This window comes from Podarcis vaucheri (genome assembly GCF_965113315.1).
Source record: "Podarcis vaucheri genome assembly, chromosome: 11".
NCBI lineage: Eukaryota > Metazoa > Chordata > Lepidosauria > Squamata > Lacertidae > Podarcis > Podarcis vaucheri.
Window position 1 is genome coordinate 18624134 of NC_138749.1, and position 23352 is coordinate 18647485.

At 41.8% G+C, this 23352-nt stretch overlaps 1 protein-coding gene across 1 annotated transcript in view; it reads left to right on the forward strand.

Moving 5' to 3' along the window:
* Positions 1-15366, forward strand: part of WDR70 (WD repeat domain 70) — a 116060-nt gene extending 100694 nt beyond the window's left edge. Inside the window, exons 14-18 of the mRNA XM_082241986.1 lie at positions 3867-3967; positions 6519-6598; positions 7950-8066; positions 8538-8700; positions 15062-15366. Coding sequence (XP_082098112.1) covers positions 3867-3967; positions 6519-6598; positions 7950-8066; positions 8538-8700; positions 15062-15149 — 549 coding nt within the window. The 3' untranslated portion in view covers positions 15150-15366. The remainder of the gene's footprint in view (positions 1-3866; positions 3968-6518; positions 6599-7949; positions 8067-8537; positions 8701-15061) is intronic.
* Positions 15367-23352: the final 7986 nt, after the last annotated feature.

Genomic DNA, 23352 nt, shown 5'->3' on the forward strand with positions numbered 1-23352 from the left:
TGCAAAACACTATAAATCTTCCTCCAGTTGATTTTGTACAAGAAGGAAAATCTGATTGCAGAAGTGCCTCGGATCCTGTGACTTGCTTTTAATTACAGTGCTTACAATTCTGACTCAGCTCATTTGTCTCTTGGGTGCAGTTGAAATTCAAACATCAGCTGCCTCATTTGCAGCATTATTACAGAACTCCCAAGTAAAAAGGAAGTAAAGCATTTCACTCTTCCTAACACACTGCTATAGGCTTAAATGGAGTACAGATTCAAGATTGTAATTTATTTGTTGTTTAAATTTATGACTCGCTTCACAAGAGACATCAGGAAGTGATTTACAGTATAATAATGTATGTAAGAAAGATAGATGGATGGATGGGTAGGTAGGTAGGTAGATATGTAAAACAATTGCATCAATTAAACTTTTTTCTAGAAAACACATAAAAACACTTGGAAACAACACTAGCACATACATAAATTTTTTTAAATCCAAACCAATATCCAGTTGGGATGGAGATTTTACCAGATTAGTTGAAAGAGGAACATCTTTAGTATGCACCAAAAATACAACAGAGATCTCCAGGATGCCTTCTCTAGAACACAGTGATCGGTTTTGTCTGTAGGGACTAAGGCAATATTTTGGGTATTCTCGTCACAAGCTATATAGGGCTTTGTACAACAATACCAGCACTTTGAACCTAGCCTGGGACCTGATTGGCAGCCAGTGCAATTCTTTCAACCATTGCACAATACAGTGGCAACATTTCGCCCCAGTGAGCAGTCAGTTCACTACAGGTCAGCCTCAGGGGCAGCCCTACTTACAGCACATTGGAGTAATCCAATCTGGAGGTTACCAGTGCATGGGCAAGAGTGGTCAGGCTATTGCCATCCAGAAATGAGCATAGCAGTCTTACCAACTGAAGGCACTTCTAGCCACTGAGGTAATTTGGGCCTCTAGTGACAGAGATGGGTCCTGGTGCACTTCCAGACTACAAACCTGCTCCTTCAGGGGGAATACAACCCCACCAAAAGCAGGCAGTTGGCCAACTGTCCAGTAAACAAACACAAATGGGAGTCTTTCTACCAGTTCCTGTTAATTCTGTTACCATAAGATGCCTCACTAAATTACGTTGAATAACATCAATGAACTGACGACATCTAGCTCTGTGTTTTTAATTTTTATGAAGTCCGGGAACACTGATCTGGTCTTGAACCTGTGCCTGGTAGCTGTATTTATCTGGAAGAGGGTGTTAAGGGGGGCTTTGCAGTGGTAGAAAAGGCTGGTCACTTCAAAGCAATTCTTAATCATCATGGGCAAACCAGGAAAGGGACCGTTTGCAAGACCACAGTACAGTGGTACCTCAGGTTACATACGCTTCAGGTTACAGACTCCGCTAACCCAGAAAGAGTACCTTGGGTTAAGAACTTTGCTTCAGGATGAGAACAGAAATTGTGCTCCAGAGGCGAGAGGCCCCGTTAGCTAAAGTGGTGCTACAGGTTAAGAACAGTTTCAGGTTAAGAACAGACCTCCAGAACGAATTAAGTACTTAACCCGAGGTACCACTGTGCATCTTAAGAAAAGGCACACTTTCCTTTTTTGCATTTCCTAATGTTCCATTTTATTTTATTAGAATATTTGCATCCCACACTTTCAGGCAGGAAGCTCTACATAGCTGAAATCCCAGTGCACATCTAAAGAAACAGCCACACATTCAACAACAATGTGTGTTGTTCAGTGAGTTGCAAGCAGAAGAAACCGTTTTAGGCTCAAGAGGTCCACAATTTCTCTTGTTGTGCTTGCAGTGGAAAATGTTCCACCAGCCTAAGCTTCCTCCTCACTTTGGAGATGGAGAGGTGCAGGGATTGTGGAAGACATCAGAGTGGGTGGTGCAACAGTGGGAATGATCCTTGCCCCCTTCTTGGTGAGGAAGGCTGGAGTTATTAGTAGTGCACTTCATAGATGCTCAGAAGCATAGTGTTGTAAACTACAAACAACAAACTTCCTCCTGATCTTGGAAGTGGAGACAAAAGCTGGAAATTTTCTTCAGGTTGCATGAGGCCTTATGAGAATAGTTTTGTTCCTTTTTCTGGTTTGAAGCTGGGGAGGAGAGGCTTGGTATGGTGTTCTTCCTGTGCCTCTAAGTGCACTAACTTCAGAACATGATTCCAGAAACGATGTCACCACAACCGCCTCAAGTTCAAAGGTAGGGAGGGAACCAGAGGATTGTCTCTGATTTTACACTGCAAATCCAAGAGGCAGCGCAAGTTGAGAGGCAAGAGCCATCCCTACCTTTTAGGGAAGGGGCAAATGTCAGGAAACAACACAATTGGGGTTTGCCAGCAGGTCTGGCCAAAATGTGTAGAACCTTTTTAGGTAATTAATAATAGTGCTCATGCTATAAGTCTTCGTACTGAGTACAGTGGTACCTCACAAGACGAATGCCTCGCAAGACGAAAAATGCGCAAAACGAAAGAGTTTTCCATTTTTTGAGTCGTTCCGCAAGACGAATTTCTCTATGGGCTTGCTTCGCAAGATGAAACATCTTGCGAGTTCTTGCGAGTTTGTTTCCTTTTTCTTAAAGCCGCTAAGCCGTTAATAGCCGCTAAGCCGCTAATAGCCGTGCTTCGCAAGAAGAAAAAACCGCAAGACGAAGAGACTCGCGAAACGGATTAATTTCGTCTTGCGAGGCACCACTGTATAATTAAAGCAAAGCCATTAAAGCAAAGCAGCATGGGACTGGAAGAATGAGAATTCTATCTAAAACAGATATCCCTATACTTCAAACATTCCCAGAAGATTCTTGCATGAGTGCCCAATTGCAAACACAGATTAGGCTTTGCTACTCCAAATTTTGAAGAATCTTTGATAGGATAGCAAAAGCTGTTCTCTAATGTCACTTTTTTTTTAGCAAGCATGTTTTAGCTGACCTGATTATGCACATAAATAGTTTCGGGGAGAATATTAACGGAGAACTATTTCCATTTTTTTTAAAAAAAATGTTTTTATTGAATTTCCGAATTAACAAATACAAGAGAGAGAGAAAACAAATTTCTCGAACATACACAAACAAGAGTAAACAAATCATTGGGATCTAGGAATTCATCCATTTCATGTCTGATTCCTTATTGTTATATATTATGCCTAAATTAATTTACTTTGCTGTACATGCAAGCAAATGAACCATATTTAACATTCAAACAAACTAGAATTGAGGTTAAAAATTGGGGAAAGGTAGGATTGTTGGCCAAATGGTTTAGAAATTGGCAATATGATATGCCTACAGAGTCCCTTTGGTCTACAAAGTGGGAATCCTATAACAGAATGCCTTAAAAGGCTCCAAAGTCGTATTAAATTTAATTTAGGCTTTCCAGTTAGAATAAAATTGTATTTTATGTTCCCTTATTGAATAAGTTATGTGGCTTTTACAATTTAGCTTGTTACCCTAAATTTGGAAGCCCCCTTTTCCTTTCCATCTGGCACAAGATCATGGTTAGTGGTGCATATTGTATTTCCAAATGGTCTGCTTGCTTACTACTGACTACTGCTGGTTTAGGAATTTCCTATCTTGCAGAGGGGGGAAAGGATCCCTTGGAGGGGGGTGGTTTTTAAAGACTTTTATTTGCCACCTGAACAGCAGTTGCTGTGGAAGTATGTAGTATGGTGTAGAAGTAAGTAAGTAAATGATCATTGGTTTCTACACATGTAATTGACTGAGTCTTTGTGGCTTAAGGGTCTCGCGCACCTCTTGAGTATTACCTGAAGATAAAGATAGGTGAAATGTGATAAAATAAAAGGGAAGCTCCCCCTAAAACTGGGTATTGTCCTGGGTTTCAGAACTAAAAAATCGCTAACCAAGAGCTAATGTTACTTTTCAGAGTGTTGTCCGTTGCCTCTGGCATCCTAAGCTGAATCAAATCATGGTTGGTACAGGGAATGGATTGGCTAAAGTATACTATGACCCCTTCAAGAGTCAAAGGTATTTAATTAATTGCATCTGAACCTTATTTCTTAAAATGTATAAATGCTTGTTTAGATGTGAGATTTCTTTGAATTCACTGTTTCTTAAAAGGCGCGGAGCGGGGAATGGTAGCTTGTGTTTTCCTGTTTTCCTTTTTTGTATATTTATTTATTCAGTTTTACATATAAAGGAAAGCCAACAGTCCCAGATGACTGGGAGTCGTGGTCAAAAAGATAATTACAAATCATTTTTGGTAGTTTGTGTTTTCAAACTAGCCGTGTTTCCCATTGGAACTTAGTATTGCCTCTTTTTAAATTTCTGGAATCCCGTTTCTGAAATGTTGCATCGCTGACACATTGTGCCTGCTCCAATTCAACGATCCCAACTTTATAAACTATGGTTTATTAAGCTGAGAATGAGCATCGTGCACATGCATTCCCTATGCACTCCTCCTGTCTCAACCTGGCTTCAGTGCTTGTATCTTGGTTACTTTAAGCAAGAGTTTTCCGTTATGAAATTGGAAACTGTGGTTTAATCTTGGACTCCAAACCATGATACGAAACCAGGATGGTTACAGTCTGATGCTGTCTCTAAGGAGGCCCTCCTGGAGACCTCATTGCTATCATTTAGGCGCCAGACAAAAATTCCTGTTTTCCCAAAGCTTTTTAAGAGCTGCTAATGTGAGCATTTAAAAGAAAAAAGGGAAAAAAATCTTAAGAGCTGTTTTGATTTTCCTGTCTAAATAGGCTGCTGCTGTTTTAGTTTGCCATATTAGTTTGTGTGCTTTATTTAATTATTTTTATCATTACTCTTGAATTGTATTTTTGTTTTGTATCTTGCACCTCTGTTGGCCACCATGGGAACATGCATTTATGTTGAAGGCGCAGGGGATAAATTACGTAAATAGATTTCCATGAGTTATAAAAGAATGGGAAGAGGGTGCAAAGCATTTTGATACACCCTTAATTTGTCTGCTTAATATTTAACTAAATAAACTTACTCAGTGGATTTAGGCTAAGCAGCAAGTGCTCCCAGTTTGCATGTTTGTGATCTACATATGCAGCTGTGCTCTTACTCAAGAAGACATTGAGGAAACATGGGCAAATTCCTGTTCTTTCCCACTATTTTGGCAGCCTCTTCTCATTAGCTTTGCATCAAAAGGGCAGTAAACGTGAAAGTGAAAAATAGAAGGTTCAGTTGATTTCCCCCCTACTACTCTTTCCTCCTTTTAGTGTAAATTTTTAATATCCTCCCTGATCCTAGACAGAAAGGTCTGCCTGCAAAACCTTACTGACATCCCTTAGTCCTGTCCCCTCTAGCAACCACAAAAATACGTTTTCATTTGCCCAGGTGCTGCTTTGCAACCCAGACTGTGAAAAAAAAAGTTTTCTCCAGCATAACGGACAGCCCCCTTTAACGACCTGAACTTTATGGGTCGAAAGGAACCTGTTTCTACAATAAGCCTGACTGAAGATACAAATATAACCCAACTTCGTGGTCTCTAACGTTGTCTCACATATGTGACTCTGCAAACCAGACACCCAGCCGTCCTTTGTTCTTACGAGGATTATATATCATTCTACTTTAGGGATAGGACGCTTGTGGCCTTCCAGTGTTCTGGGGCTCAGCAATTCCCATCAGCCCCAGCCAGCATAGCCAAAGGTCTGGGATGGTGAGCACATCCAAACAGCCACAGATCCTGAGAGTTCCTGTCTAGACCAGTTATCGAGACATTTATGAGAGTCGATGCACCACGTTGAATCATATAACTTTTAAGACAGGGATCACACACAGAGAGACAGGGATCGCACACACGTGCGTGCGCGCGCACACACACACACACAGAGAGATGCTACAACTAATAATAAGATGACTACACATCCACGCACCGTATTTTTCGCTCCATAAGACACACCTAGTTTTTGGAAGAGGACAACAAAAAAATATATTCTGAATCCCAGAAGCCAGGACAGCCAGCAGGATCACATTGCAGCGATCTCGCTGGCTATCCTGGCTTATGGGATAGCCGCACGCAGCCTTTCCCGGGCAGCCTTTCTCCCTCCTCTGGGAAAAGCCCCGAAGAGCCGCACACACACTACACGCGGCTCTTTAAAGGGAGTGCTGAGCAGAGCCTCCCGCCTGCATTCACCCCATAAGACGCACACACATTTCCCCTTACTTTTTAGGAGGGGAAAAGTGCATCTTATGGAGCGAAAAATACGGTATTTACATGGAGGAAGGGAGAGATGAAAAGGAACAGAGAGTTGACAGATGCTTTACCCTGGCCATTCTCCACCTGCAGTGGGGTGAGCCTAAAGGAGGAGATTCAAGAGGGTTCTTGGGAGACAGATTACCTCAAAATACTGATTTAAGGTCAAAGCACAAATCATTTTGTGACAAAAAAATTTGCCACTCATATTTAGGAGGGGTGAGTCCCAGTGGGGACTTGCTTCCAAGTAAACGTATATTACGGTTCTCCTGTTAAAACAGCTTTTGAACTTCACCAGCATTTATTTCAACGCTTTGCATGCAAGTTCTTGTACTATTGTTCTTTTTTAATCCTCTCTAGGGGAGCAAAACTGTGTGTTGTAAAGACAAAAAGAAAAGAAAGGCAGGCTGAGACCCTCACGCAGGATTATATTATAACACGTAAGTAACTCTTAAAGTAACTGTTTATTTAAATACATCCTTTTAACGCCCTGTACATTATGGCTCAGATCTAGTGGACTACAGGGCCTTTCTTTGAAAATAGAATCCTGCCAATCAGCAGGAAGGAGTCAGGGAAGACTTAAATTGGCCACACTCCTCCTCAAAACCCAAATGTTGGCTCTTTAGCTTTGAAAGGGGGCTCCACTCATTTGGTCCCAATGACAGGACTGAACAACAGAGCAGAGCAGCAACTTAGCCTGGCATTCTTCAGTCTTTCTGAGAAGTGGTGACGGCTGTGCTATGAGCCCCATCCTCTAAGTGGGACTTAACCCCACCAGCAAAAGTGTATTGCCACTCTAGCAAAGTAAATTGTAAGTTGGAATTTCAGTTTTGCATCCTCCGTCTACTTAAGATGCATAATTTTCACCTGTGGGGATTAGACATTGACTTTTCGAGGAGAGGCATTTTACTTCATTATTCCTCAGGAAGCCTTCGTTCCACATATGGAAATGGTTTTTATAGTTAACCTCAAATGTTTTATGCAAAATTGTGTAGCTTGCCACTTGCCAGCAAAAGTTTGACTTTTCACGCTTCACGTAACGTGCAGATGTAAGAAATAACTGTTTATTCCTAAGGTTCTGAAGCCGTCCAAAGCCAGAATGTACTTTTATTAAGGGTAATAAACTTAACAAAAGCTGAATTAGGCTGCATCAGCAACGCTTGCGTATCAGATTTGTGCCCATGCATAACCATTCTGAGCGTTCCTGAACGCAAACGCCAGAGCTTTCTATCCCTCTATCTATGCAAGCAAGAGGAATTATCAAAGTTCAAGGGCACATTCCATCCAGACCAAAGCCCTTAAGGACAGCATGAAGCAGGGCTGGCAAAAGCTGGGGCCTGGGGAGAAGGGGTATGGCCTGGGATGGGGCTGTTGCTAGGGAGAGTCTTAAAGGGCAGATAGAGAGTCCCCAGGCCTGAGGTTTCCACTCCTGAATTATGAGGAGATGTGGAGAACCAGACACCAGGGCTGCTGTAATGTCTGGCTTTATTTTCTTTTAACTAACCATTTCACTTGCACCTGAGAATACCTGCCAAGTTTGTATATACAGTTACCAAGCCCCTTATGATTGTCCGTGCACAGGTGAGGAATCTGTGGCACTAGACTACAGGTCCTATCATCCTATCCTCTTGCTGCTAAACCACAGCTCCTATCATCCCTGGGCTTTTGACTATGCTGGCTCAGGATGGTGAAAGCTGTTCGAGGTCATCTGGAGGGCCACAAGTCCCCTTCCAACTTCTTTAAGTTCACTATCTCTTAAGTATAATAATAATATTATTATTATTATTTTAGCTCATGCACTTCCAATGTTTCGCGAACCACGCCAACGGAGTACAAGAAAGCAGCTGGAAAAGGATAGGCTGGATCCCATGAAATCTCACAAACCTGAACCTCCGGTAGCAGGACCAGGTAACCAGAATTTCTACAATTTGAAAGCAAAACATTGCTAAGGCCATTTGTGTGTTTCTTTGAGGAAGACTGAATCAGCCCTATAACTCTGTTACAGGCTTGTAGATGCTGATGCAACTTCTCATTTGCGTGGATGTACAGTCGTACCTTGGAAGTCGAACGGAATCCGGTCTGGAAGTCTGTTTGACTTCCAAAACGTTTGGAAACCAAAGTGCGGCTTCTGATTGGCTGCAGAAAGCTCCTGCAGTCAATCGGAAGCCACAGAAGCTCTGCCGGACGTTTGGCTTCCAAAAATAGTTCGCAAACCGGAACAGTCACTTCTGGGTTTGCGGCATTCAGGAGTCAAAACGTTCGACTGCTAAGCTGTTTTGAAACCAACGTACGGCTGTAGTTTTTCCTTCATCTTTCCCGTTTGCTCTTTTTTTTCTTCCCTTGCCACTTTGCACACCTGTTCATTCTCTCCTATTTTAGGTCGTGGTGGTCGTGTCGGAACTCATGGCGGGACTCTGTCTTCATACATAGTCAAGAATATTGCACTGGATAAAACTGATGATAGCAACCCCCGGGAGGCCATTTTACGGCACGCAAAGGAAGCGGAGGAGAGCCCGTACTGGGTTGCTCCAGCATATTCTAAGTAAGGAAACTTTCTTAAGTGGGGGGTAAAACCCATATACAGATATGCCTAAAAGCCCTGGTGAACTTGAACATAAGCAGAAGACCTGTTTAACAACACTATTCTCTGCCTCTTTTTTTGGAGTGTTGCCACTAATGTAGAAAACGGATAGGATGTCAGCTTTTTTAAAAAATAAAGGAAACCTAGTTTCTAACCCATTTGAATGCTACATGAGTAAAATAGAATTAGAGCTTTTAAAAAAATGGGTTTTATTTTAAAAAAACACAAACCACCCAGAAAGCTGTCTGTAGACAAACGCCGGCTCCCTCAGACTGAAAGCGAGATGAGCGTCGCAACCCCATAGTTGCCTTTGACTGGACTTAACCGTCCAGGGGTTCCTTTACCTTTTACGTATGTTATTTAATTTTTGCATAAACTTGCCATTACTTTTGCAGATACGGGGATGTTGCAGAAATTAGGATGGTCGTGTTTTTCCCACAGAATCGTACGCCACGCCATGCTCACAAAGCACTGCATGGTTTTTACAGAAGCATGAATGACCAGTTGAATGAATTTGATGCTTGTAAATTATCTCTCCCCTCTGTGACGTGTCCAGCAATTTCTTCGTAAAAACAGTGGGTTTTGCATTTGCTGGATTTCAGCAAGGATTTGCCTTTCTTAGCCTTCTACGATGCTGGGTGCATAGCTAGTTCTGTATAAAGAAATAATATATATGAATATTTACATATAAACATCTCAGACCATGGTGCCCCTTTAGTCTTTATCACTTTAAGTCCCTTTTTTATGGGTTCATCCCAAGGCACTGCTGCAATATTTAAAAGCCAGCACCAGTATGGCCCGGACCAATCAAATGACTCCTTACCAGTTAACCTGCCACTCAGCTTGACCCTGATTGGGTGATAAGAACTCATCCAGCGGTCGCCACCTATAGTGTGGTGCAGCTGTTAACTTTATAACAGTTGTGGGCTGAGCCCTACACTGTCATGGAAAGAGCTAAAGGATACTTATGAAAACCATTGCAATGGAAGCTGTTCATAAGGCCCAGTCGTACTTTTCTTCCTGCTGCAGCTATTTCCTCTTGACTCTCCTTGAGTGCACCCTTAACAAACTACAGTTCGCTGAATCTTGCGGGGATGAAAATACGCTTTAAATGTACGGTGTGTATGCCGCCTATGTTTTGATAGTTTTATTGTGCCTGCTTCATTTCAAAATGGGTGGATTCTATTGGTATTTTTGATTTAAAAAATTACTATTTATGTAAAACACTTGGACTAATAACAATAATAACAATAAATAAAAATTTATTTCTATCCCGCCCTCCCCAGGCAAAGCCGGGCTCAGAGCGGCTAACAACAGTAAAATAATACAACATTCTAAAATCATTTCATTATAAAATCAGTTTAAATCAAAAATAATAATAAAATTAACTAAGATGATGAGGCAGTCCATACATTTCGTTAAATAGAAATAACAAGTCCCCTCACTCAAGAACTAAGATAGCAGATAACTCGGGCTTCAGTTATATTCCCTCCTAAACTGAGTCGCCATATATAGGATTGCACAGTTAATGAATAAGACTCTGAAGGGCAATTTGATTGACTTAGTAAGACTTCGTGTTTCCAATAGTGGGGAACCGTTCACTTGATCCAACAGACAGGACTTTGCAAGTAAGACTTGTATCTGCCCTCCTCTGTGTGAGAAAAAGCCTCTCCCACTTCAAGCCTTGCCTAGCTACAAGGGGCAGGCTGCCTCTAAGGACATGGCTGGTGCAGCTACTGTTTCTTACGGGGGAGATAAAATGTACCAATGCCTTAATTTTCTTCTCGTTAAGAACGTAATTTGCACGTCCCCTTATCTGAAAAGCCGTGCGTCCATTTCATTCCATCGCATTAATAGAGATCCCTAGTGTGTGTTTGGTGTCGCAGCTTCCTCGATGATTAGATTTCATCCTTGACACCTGCAGTGTAATGAACATGAAAGTTTTAAAACGCAGAAGTAATTCAGAAGGCTCACTGTGCCCAGTGGGTGGCTCACATTACGGTTTCTTGTTGGGAGTGTAGCTGGGCGTGAAGTGGACAGGAGGCAAGTTGAGCACACTGCTCATGCACACATCAGATAGCAACATTGGGCGGGGTGTGTGTGTGTGTGTGTGCTGCTGTTGGGACAATCACTAGCAGATAGGATGTGCAGCCTTGTTGCGAAAGAAACCTACCATGATTTCTGCATTGCAGAGCTTGTTTTAGGAGAATTCTTGAAAAAAGAAAATCAAATCACAGTAACTAATCTCTCTGGTTATACAAATTAAATGCAATACAAATTACATGCAAGGAAAAGCGTAAGAAAAAGTTTCTTATGGTCTTTCTTACGCACTTTTTCAGCTGTTATGGGTATTCACCAAGCCCCACTTACTAATGGAGAAGACTTGAAATCCCCCAGTGAAGATTTTGAATTAAGCCCAGGTGCCAAAACATTAAGGGGTGTGAGGCAGTGGTGTAGGACTGATTCTCTTGTGATCTGTTCCTCCCACAACTGAACCAAGTTGGTGAATTACAGTGGCAAAAAGAATCCATTTTGGGGATCATTAGTAATGAGATCAAAAATAAAACAGCCAATATCAAAATGCCTTCATGTTAATCTATGGTGCAACCAACCACACTTGGAATTTGGATGCTCGCATGTCAAAAACAATATTGTTTAGCACAAAGTGAGGAGAATAGGTGGGGCAACAGTGAGCCATCTCACAGCTTCTTCCAAATCTGTTAAATGTGTTTGAGAGATGCCTGCAATTACTTTTGCACTGACCTTTAATGAGAAAGCATGATCAGATTTTAAGGAATTTTTATCCGTACCTTTTTAATTGCCTTGTGTTTTGCTCATTTCTTAAAGTTTGGGCAGGGCACTAATAGTTCCACTTTTGTCGTTTCTGTTAGAAATTATGTGTGAATTCTGGGGGAAAGTCCCCTTTCCCCTGATTCATAGCAGTAGCGCCAAATTATTGAGCCATGGCTTTAATGGACAAAGGCTCCCCTGTAGGCTCACCGCCAAGAAAGTTGTGGTTTACCCTTGCGTATTAACTCTCAAATCGCATAAGCAACTTTTCTTCACGTGGCCAGACCACTTGCCTGTAGCACATTTTCTTCTTCTTTGTGAATGAATGCTAAACCAAGTGAGTGGCAATAGCCTATGGCTTTGAAACTACCCTAAAGCATCTGATCTGATTTCATCCTCTGAAATACTAGAGGAAGATGTGTGCGTTTTCTCACTCAGGTGTGATACAACCTGCTGAAGCATTGCTCACATTTTCCATCTATGGCAGGCCAAAAAGTAGGCAGTGTGGACCAACTCATTCTTAGAAGTGTCGGCTAATAAGAATTGCAGCTCGATGTGTAATCTAGGTTCCTTTTTCAGGAGCAATCACTCAAGTCCTACGGAGTTGCAGAAGCAGCTTGCACTAAAACTGCTCCTGATCTGGCACCATGAGAACAAATTTTTGCATTCTTTTTGGTTTGTCTCCCTCCTTTTCTTTTTTGTTTGAGCGGAGGTGGCAGCAGGGTTGGTACCAGTGGTAGATCATCAGTGCCCTTGGTGTAGAACCCAAGTGGGAGGAAGAAGCTGCTCTATGACGAGTCAGATTATGGTCCAGCCAAATGGATCAAAGCTTTCTGTGCTGGCTCTTACTGAGTGGACATAATCTGGCAATATTGCACATCCTCTGCCCTGCCTAAGAGTTCTGAGATTTATCCTCTGTGCAGCAGTCTTGTGGTTTGCACAGATTGCATCTTGCAGAATATTCTGCACCCAGAAGCTTCCTTCTATGCCTGAGCAGGCCTTGCTGAATCTGAGTGAAGGTCATTTATTACTGGGGCTCAGTATGTCAAGTTGGCTACAGGGCTTTTTTTCCTTTTTAATAGCAGCACTTAGATACTTGGTTGTTCGAAAGCGGCAAGTGGTGAGTTCAGGGTGGGGTCCTTATCAAATCTGTTTGGCAAAAGCAGTCCTTAACCAGAGAGAAAAGCACAGTCTCGGGCTCTTATTGTCCTTACAGACTGCCAAGGTAACTGAAACGACTTAGTACTTTATGTCCTTCTGATGTTGTAAAAATACTACTGCGCAAAAGCCAAAACAACACTAGCTTGCCTTTTATTAATTACATGCTGGAGTGTGTTCAGCAATGATGCAGTTTTGTAGTAACATTCTGCGCTGCTTGGAGATTCCTGACCAATTTTTAAGTGTGAAAATTAACTAAGTGCTGGTTAAAATGGAAAACGTTTGCTGAGCACGTAATGTTTTCGTTGTTGTTGTCGTTTTCAAACATCCAGTGGTGACTTAGTGTAAATTTATTTATATGCTGGCAGTGTCTTGGTCCAACTTCCAGTCCGTTGAGCTTTGTGTGCTGGGTACAATATGTGTTCATATGAAAATAGTTGTTTTCGTTTTCCGGTAGCTGCCAAAACGCAGTGCAATTCATGAGCAAATGCCATGAGACATGTGCACTGTTTCTAATGTGCACCTTTAATGTGTATTTCCTCCTCTTCTCTTAACTGCATTCCAACTGGAAAGTCAACAGAGTTCAGCAGGCGAGGAGTAGAAACTTCTCATTCAACCAGTAGTGCAACTTGCCCTGGGCAGAGACTAGACCAGGGATGGGGAATCCAAGGCTCTCCAGAAGATGTTGGAGTTTCAACTTCCATCAGTCCCTGACATCATAACCAGCAGGGAAGAAAGGAACTGTAGTCCAGCTTCATCTGGAGAGCATCAGGTTAGCTAGAAGAAGAAGAGTTTGGATTTGATATCCCCCTTTATCACTTAAAATTCAAGATGAATTTTAACAGGGAGAAATGTAAAGTATTGCACTTGGGCAAAAAAAATGAGAGGCACAAATACAAGACGGGTGACACCTGGCTTGAGAGCAGTACATGTGAAAAGGATCTAGGAGTCTTGGTTGACCACAAACTTGACATGAGCCAACAGTGTGACGCGGCAGCTAAAAAAGCCAATGCAATTCTGGGCTGCATCAATAGGAGTATAGCATCTAGATCAAGGGAAGTAATAGTGCCACTGTATTCTGCTCTGGTCAGACCACACCTGGAGTACTGTGTCCAGTTCTGGGCACCACAATTCAAGAAGGACACTGACAAACTGGAACGTGTCCAGAGGAGGGCAACCAAAATGGTCAAAGGCCTGGAAACGATGCCTTATGAGGAACGGTTAAGGGAGCTGGGCATGTTTAGCCTGGAGAAGAGGAGGTTAAGGGGTGATATGATAGCCATGCTCAAATATATAAAAGGATGTCACATAGAGGAGGGAGAAAGGTTGTTTTCTGCTGCTCCGGAGAAGCGGACACGGAGCAATGGATCCAAACTACAAGAAAGAAGATTCCACCTAAACATTAGGAAGAACTTCCTGACAGTAAGAGCTGTTCGACAGTGGAATTTGCTGCCAAGGAGTGTGGTGGAGTCTCCTACTTTGGAGGTCTTTAAGCAGAGGCTTGACAACCATATGTCAGGAGTGCTCTGATGGTGTTTCCTGCTTGGCAGGGGGTTGGACTCGATGGCCCTTGTGGTCTCTTCCAACTCTATGATTCTATGATTCTATGATTCTATACTCTAAGGAGTCTCAAAGCGGCTAACATTCTCCTTTCCCTTCCTCCCTCACAACAAACACTCTGTGAGGTGAGTGGGGCTGAGAGACTTCAGAGAAGTGTGACTAGCCCAAGGTCACCCAGCAGCTGCATGTGGAGGAGCGGGGACGCGAACCTGGTTCCCCAGATTACGAGACTACCGCTCTTAACCACTACACCACACAGGCTACCCCTGAACTAGACTGAGAAAGTGTGGTATATCTTGGAAGCTGTATAGCAAGCAGTACAGTCGTATATGTAATTGGCTGTCTGAGACCACCAGATTTCCAGGAAGACTCCAATCGGTATCATGACCCTAGAGTTAGATTCCCCTTTGCCAGGGGGTGAAGGACTCTGAATAAGAAGGGGAATTGTGAGGACGGCCACCCCCAGAAGATGAGTCTGTGGTACCAGTGCCACTCCAGTTTCCCATCCCTGGCTGAGATAGTGAACAAACTTTAAAGAGCTGTCCCACAAAAATGAAAACCCTGGAAGACTGGAAAAATACCAGAGACGACAGTGCAATTAAATAACTTGAATGAGATGCAAAATTGAAATGGGGCAGATTGCCCCATCATACCACACAGCAGTACTGAAATATCTTTGTTGGTTTGCAGCTCATTTCCAGACTCCATTCAAAGCACTGGTTTTGGCCTCTGAAGCCCTGCATGGGTAAACACAAAGTTGTTAACTTCTGCAGAGCTCCTTTTTAATCGTCATTCTTCTTTAATATCTTTTTAGGACGCAGCCAAAAGCAGTTTTTGCAGAAGTAGAATCAGACGAAGATGAAACAGATGACAAGCCAGAGTGGAAAAAACGTAAAATTTGAAGAATTTAAATTGGAAGAGGCTCGCAAAGGATTTGGTTTCTTTTTCCTTATGCAAGAGCAGATTCCTGCAAGCAAAATTGCTTTTCTCGCACAGGGCTATTTTCACCAATGTGAAAGACTATAATTGCCGTAAAGTGACATAGATTTGTTTAGCATTACATTTGCATTTTGTAAGGGAGCTGAGTTCATAAATAAAAGCTTATTTTTAAACTATGAATTCTTTAAAAGCCTATGTGGTGTTTTTTATATATAAAAAAATACTAGACTAGATAATCCCTCTCTTGAAAAAAAATATGGATGCTATACTTTTTTTCTTACCCTCATGTGACTTTTCAGGTTGTGTGATATATCGCCTAAAGACTACAGGGTACTTGTCATAGTTATAGTATCAGCTAGAACAATTTAAGTTGCAATCTTATACAGACTTATCTGAGATAAAATCCAATTAATGGGGCTTGCCTTTGAGTAGATAGTATAGGATTACACTCCATATTTGTTTTCAATAACAGATATGCTTTTATTTATTCTAATGCATATAAAATGCGCATCAAGAATTGTACAGAATATTGTATCATTGACAGTTGTGTTTATTATCTACTATATCAGAACTAAATATTTCTCCAATAGAAATGTATATTTTCATTTTCTATGTGCAGCATATATTGTATCAGACCTATTAATTATTACTCTGTACCAGGATGCAATAACATCTTTTTTGCATTGCTTATATTTAGTGTATGGCTTTGTCTCAGATTGTGTGTGTGTGTGTGTGTGTGTGTGTGTGTGTGTGTACACACTGATAACACTAAGTTTTGAGGTGTGATAGCAATTGCCCTATTTATGTTGAGAGTGCTGTAACCTCTATCAGAATTTCCAGTGTGTCCATATTTTCTCCCTCAAGATGATGCTTCCAGCAATATATGAAAGCTGCATAAGGCATAAGGCATTACCACTTCTGGGGGGCAAACAATGGTGGATACATCCAATAGGCTGGCTTAATTTTTTAAAAATATATATATATATTTTAAAATTTAGTTTTTTAAAAAAAATCCAAGGCACATACATGCCAGTTCTTTGCATGGTGCATTAGTGTGCCCTAGCATAGTTTGGGTATCTTAGAATAATAGAATTGTAGAGTTGAAAGGGACCCCAATGGTCATCTAGTTAAACCCCCTGCAATTCAGGAATCTCAGCTAAAGCATCAGTGGCAGATGGTCAGCCAACCTCTGCTTAAAAACCTCCAAGTAAGGAGGAAACCGTTCCACTGTCGAGCAGCTCTTACTGTCAGAAAGTTCTTCCCGATGTTTAGTTGGAATCTCCATTCTGGTTAATTGAAGCCATTGGTTTTAGTCCTACTCTCCTGAGCAGCAGAAAACAAGCTTGTTCCCTCTTCCATATGACAGCCCTTGAGATATTTAAAGATGGCTATCATATCTCCTCTCAGTCTCCTCTTTTCCAGGCTAAACATACCCAGCTCCTTCAACAGGGCACATGGTTAAATACACAAAGCAGAAGATAGAAAGGGTAGTTTTCTAGTTGGCTAATACTTTATACAGTAGCATAATATACATGATCAATGTTTCATGTAAGCTATTATCTTTCTGTGTTTGTTGTCCAAATGGAACAAGATGGAATCATGATTTTTTTGGGTGTCATTTGTTTAGAACAAGTTGTTCCCCCCATTTTAAATAGTTCCAATCCCACAAAAGCATATGGAGGTGACTTGAGGACTACATTAACTGAGTCTGACGTGAAACAGCGTAGTTCAAGGTCCCTAATTATCCTTCTGTTTCTTAGAACATTTACACTTAATTCACTTACGATGATTAGTGGTTCATCAAGTGCTCTTTCTCTTCACTTTTGGAATTAGGATTGCTCTGTTTTCCTACAGACCGTCTTCCAGCTGGATGGATCTTTGATCTAAAAGGCTGCATCGCTTAACCCAGTTTCCTTGTTAGTTTTTGGCAAGCAGTTCTCCTTAAAACCTTGAAAATAAGATTCCTGACAGCTAAAAACAACCTGAAAGGTGGGTTCACTAGAAGTTCAAGTTTCCCTTTTACTTATTGATAAGATCAACTTAAATCCAAGGAGCAGGGAAGTTAGTGCCAACCACACGTGCATCTTGGACTTCTAAAACCCTTAGCAAAGCACTTGACCCTCCAAAAAAATAATAATCTGAAGGCCCTTTCAGGTGCATGTATGGCCTGAGGAACAGCAGGTCTGCCTGTTTTCTGTCCACAAATTGGTTAACACATCTGCAACTTGCCTACAAACTTACACACTTCATATCATCAGAAATCCAGTGTCATTTGTGGATGTTGGAGGTCCCCTAGGGTTGTGTTGCAGCCACGTAAAGGCATGTGCATGCAAAAGAGGTGAAACATGCCACCATGAAGGTAATCCTCAATTTATCTACCGGTAGAGGTTATCAAATTACACAGCTAACAGCAATATTAAATGAGCTGTTGTTAACACACTTTGGACAGCATATCGGACTGAGTGAAAATAATAATAGATGGAAACTGGATGGGTCGTAAAGTTATATAGAGTGGGAAGCATCTAGTGGGATGATATAAAATGGTTTGTCTGCTTTTACACTAAATCGCCACCACACTCCTACTTTACAGATCATTAAGACTGCATAATAATGAAATTAGCAGACAAAAAGTGGGCACTGCTTATGCAGTTATGAATAGGAGGAGACCGGAAATGAACAGAAATCCCGTCTCTGTTTAAAATATTAGCCTAGCTGCAGAAGGAAATAATTCAATACACACCTGTTTGTTTCCCTAAGGGGGAAAAACTCTTAGAAATCAGAATTATCATATAAGGTACATTGACAGATAGCAGTTTGGAGATTAGTGTGCTATGAGAAGATTCTGTAATAAAGGCTTCCTCACCTGAATTGCCCTGTGAACGCTCCACTTTTAGCTATGGTAACAGGAAGAAGTCATCTTAAGTAAAACTGAGACACGGCCCATATGATTAGAAAGTTCCTAGATAATTAATGCCACCTTGTAAGATAGATATCTGTAATCCAGCATCCTGGTCAGTATGGTATCAAAGCTACATCTGTGTGTGGTTTGATCCTATACCATACCAGTAAAAGGTGCAAAGTGTAACCATGTGGCGCATATGAATTACATCAGGGTAGCTAACTTACGGCCCATCAGATGTTGGAGTTCAGTTCCCATCAGTCTCAACCAGCACAACCAGTCATCAAGGGTGATGGGTCCCTGTTTTAAGCCTATGTAACTACATTTGCTTCTCCATAGCCTTATCTCTCCGTCCTTCTGTTTTCCATTGTCTACCATGACCAAGGCCAGCCCTACCATTAGACAGAGTTGAGAAAACTACCTCATGCAGCCAATTTTGGCTGTCACAAAAGACCAGCAAATTGTGAGTTATTTAATTTTTCTACAGTATTTTTACTGCCAGAAAGGAGGGGTACTGTGGGATTTTCTGTGCCAGGTCCCTAAACAACTTGACTTTCCTTGGAGCCTATGCAACTTGACACAAGGTGGGTGGGCACTATCATTGCTGCTCTTCCTCAGAAGGCAAAATGCCTTGGGCCAGCCTGATTTAAGCTCATTGGGGCCACGGCCCTGCCTATCTAGGCCAGGAGTGGCCAATGTTGCTGTACTACAACTCCAGTTACCCCTCACCATTGTGCACCATGTTGGATATATAACTAACTGTAAGGTGCTATGAAACTGACAGAATAGATTTTTTTTAAAAGTGTGTGTCTGTGTTAAGCACTTGCTTTCCTTGAGATGGGATGTGGGTGGTGCTTTGGTCTAAACCACTGAGCCTTGGGCTTGCCGATCAAAAGGTCAACGGTTCAAATCCCTGCAACAGGGTGAACTCCTGTTGTTCAGTTCCAGCTCCTGCCAACCTAGCAGTTCGATAGCACGCCCAAAAGTGCAAGTAGATTAATAGTGGGAAGGTAAACAGCGTTTCCGTGCGCTGCTCTGGTGTCGGTGTTCCGTTGCACCAGAAGCGGCTTAGTCATTCTGGCCACATGACCCGGAGTGGACAAACGCTGGCTCCCTCAGCCTGTAAAGCGAGATGAGCGCTGCAACCCCAGAGTCGTTCACAACTGGACTTAACTGTCAGGGGTCCCTTTACTTGACAGATTGACAGTCCTTCTTCTTGAAATATGACAATGCTTTTCCATTGCTCTGGTATAAAGTGCATGGTAGAATATCATAATAAGAACTTTGCCCCCCACTCCCGGTGTAATTAGAGAGCAAGCAAGCCAGTTTTAGAGCTGTGCATGGTCTTTGGCGATCAAACTTATTTGTTCAAAGTTGCACATACAGTCTGCGAGAAAACAGGTGCCCCCAAAAAGCCTCACAACCCCACCCTTGTTTGGTAATATCCTTGTTTCTAGGTCAGCACTTGCTGCTATGCTGTCATGACACATGTACATGTGTTATTTATCGTAGAACTTCCTATTACTGTTTTTCACAGTTGGAAATGCAGTGTTGGAAGGCTTTGCTTCGCATCATGTAAACAGTTTCACGGATGCTTCGAACGAAACAATATGCAATTGTTTGTAAAGGTTGGCTGGATACTTGGCTTCCAACTGCATTAAAACCCTGCACGCTTTTGTGGAAAAATACGTTTTTACCCAAACAATTAGGGGAAAGCAACATTGATGGGTTGTTATGAAACTACAGCAGTCGGGGCCGGCACACCCATGAGGCAAAGTGAGGCAACTGCCTCAGACAGCAGGATCCACAGGGGCAGTATCCTGGTGTAGATCTTTATTCCCCACCCCCACTTGTTCAGCAGAAATGTGAAGCCCTGCATAGAAATTGGGAAGGATGAGATAGAGGTGCCATTTTTTTCAACAGTCAACGCTATTGCATTTAAGAATTAACTCAGTGCACAGTTTGTCATGAAGTAATTCTGAAAGTGTGTTCCATCATGCACCAATGTAAAAAAATAAGGGTACGTTTCAAAGTAGAGGGTTGAATCTAATAGCACCCTTACCAGAAGCTTTCCTTTTGGGAATTATAGGGACAGAACTACACAAAATGTATAGAAATTTATTCATGTATGCGACTACAGCGGCAAGAATGTTACTTGCCCAAAAATGGAAAGAAGAAGTCCCAGCAAAAGAAGAATGGATATAAAAACTTATGGAACATGCAGAAATGGCGGAACTTACCGGAAGAATGAGAAAGCAAGATAACAAACTTTTCATGAAAGAATGGAAATGGTTTATTGAATATTTACAAATAAACTGTAAACAGATGAGAACATTGGCAGGATTATTGTAATAACCTGCAGTTTTATAAGAGTATATATTTAAAGTAGATGAATAAATGAGTAAGTTAAGTCAATTTGGAATATGCAGAAAATACAAAAAATAAATTTAAGGAACCGCAGAAAGAGAGGGAAGGATGTTGAGTTTTGAAATGTTAAAATGATTGTGAAATTATTGAAATGTATAAAACTGAAAATCATAAATAATAATAATAAAGAATAAGTTGAAAAAGAACAAAATATAATGGCACCCTTTCTGCTCATGGAAAGCAGCCTTCTGAATCTACCTCATGGTATTATTTTTAATCTTTTAAGTTACTATTTTCCCTTAGTGCTGAGCCATTGCTTCTAAGCCAAGAGTGTTTGGCTTGAAAGCTATCTGGGAATGCAGAATCCGTGACCAGGGAGAAGAGTCGGCAGAAGAAGACTGGAAAAAATTTAAGGACTATTTACAAAAATATTGTAAAATTAAGGAATGTTGAATGATGTTGGACTGAAATTAAGTGGTTTCAAGCTGCAATTATGATAAAATGACTTTCTTTTTGTAAGCAAGAATTTAAAGTTATAACAATTTAAGATGTTGGAGAGAAAATAAGGTGTTTCTTTTTTCTTTCTTTTCTTTTCTTTTTAAGCTGTAGTGCTTTGAGATAAGGATTTGCTGTATAAACAATTCAAACTGGGTATAAAAGAAGGGGAGGTATGAGGAGGTCGGGGAAATAAGTTATGAGAAAGTAAGTTGTGAAATTTATGTGTTTTTAATATTTTTATGTTTGTTTTTTCTTTTTGTTTGTAAAAAATTGGAAACTCTAATAAATATCTTTTTTTAAAAAAAAGAAAGCTATCTGGGAATGATTCTGTGTGATGTAACTTTGTTCCCAGAGGATGGCAAAAGCAGCAAGCATCTCTTTGGCACTGATGGTAAGTCCCCCTTATTCCCAGTTCCACCCATGTGGCACACAACCCCAAATCACGGAAATGATCCTCCTTTTTAACCTGCCCACAAATAAGGTAGCAAAATGCAGAAGGACTTGGGTTCAGCCCCAGCATGCAGCAGAATGAGGACTACCGGTGGGGAGGTCAAATTTTTGAGAGCTTCCCTATGGAAGAAAATCAAGCACAGCAGGGAGGAAGCTGGAATGGAACTTTTCTCTACAATGTGCTACCTTGGGGGGGGGTTGCAAGGAGGATTTACATATATTTTAAAAATGTGATTCCCCCACCATAATTTGCAGTCGGAAATGGTACGATGTGTATTCTAAGCATCTGGTTCTGTTGCATGTGTAGTAGACGAGGTCTTAATTTAAGGAAGATGTACACGCGGGTGGCACTGTGGGTTAAACCACAGAGCCTAGGACTTGTCGATCAGAATGTCAGCGGTTCAAATCCCCATGATGGGGTGAGCCCCCGTTGCTTGGTCCCAGTGTGGAGAGAGCCAGTGTGGTGTAGTGGTTAAGAGCGGTAGTCACGTAATCTGGGTAACCGGGTTTGCGTCTCCGCTCCTCCACATGCAGCTGCTGGGTGACCTTGGGCCAGTCACACTTCTTTGAAGTCTCTCAGCCCCACTCACCTCACAGAGTGTTTGTTGTGGGGGAGGAAGGGAAAGGAGATTGTTAGCTGCTTTGAGACTCCTGAAGGGGAGTGAAAGGCGGGATATCAAATCCAAACTCTTCTTCTTCTTCTTCCCTGCTCCTGCCAGCCTAGCAGTTCGAAAGCATTTCAAAGTGCGGAAAGGTAAACGGCGTTTCCGTGTGCTGCTCTGGTTCACCAGAAGCAGCTTAATCATGCTGGCCACATGACCCGGAAGCTGTACGCCGGCTCCCTCGGCCAATAAAGCGAGATGAGCGCCGCAACCCCAGAGTCGGTCATGACTGGACCTAATGGTCAGGGGTCCCTTTACCTTTACAGCAAAACTGAAAGAATAAGGAAAGGCTGTGTCTCAGTGTATCCGGTCCCAAGTTCAATGCTTGGCATCTGTAGTCTTGAAACCTCGACTTGTCCTTATTGAGCTAGCTGGATCATTGATCTGACTCAGAATAAGGCAACTTCCTATGCTTCTAAGAATTAATCCTTTCCCCTCTTCCTTTTAGGTTAGCATTAGTTATTTCCATGCAGCTGTTAAGACTTACATATTCTCACATTGTTCAGATGAAAATAATGAACGAACAACGACAGTGATGATAGTATCCAAGTATTGCTGCAATGCTGTGGGGAAAGAAAAGGATACTAGATGGAAATCAAGAGAGAGGATGGCTTAGCTGAAAGATGGGGAGCAGGACTGGCATCACCACCTGTTTATTTGGGTACCTGTCTGATCCCCTGCAGGGTCAACCATTGACTCCTGTTCTGAACCCTCTTTTAGATCCTTTTTAAAAGACAGGTGCTAGCTACCTTTTTAAATTTCTCACAGTATCTCTGGCACAGCATCCCTCTGGATCCTTATGGAAAATTCAAATGGTAGCTAATCCCAGCCAGCCGCTGCTGCTGAAAACATTGCTGCCTCTGCTACCTCTGCTCACTACCTGCTTCCATTTGCCATTGCTCCCAGGTAAGCCCATAGGGGCCACTGATGAAGGAAGTGCCCACTTTGCCAAGGACTCTCAAATTTGGAGCCTGCCCTGATGAGAAAAGACTAAACTCAAGAGTACCCTAAACTCATCTGAAAATAATTTTTGGCTTTTGAGGGTCCCGTTTCAGAATATCCTGCACCAGCGGTTCAAGCCTATACTGATCACACATAATATTTGTGAGAAAGCAAATGCAATAATTTGTTTTTGTCTCTTGCATGCAGCACTTCAAGCGAAGCTATAACAAGACATAAAAAAATCACCGAAGACAGATGAGTCTCAGCTTTTTAAGCCATTTCCCTGATTTTTACTCAGCACCAAATGTGGATAAGAAATAAGGATATTGTGACTATTTATTAAACACA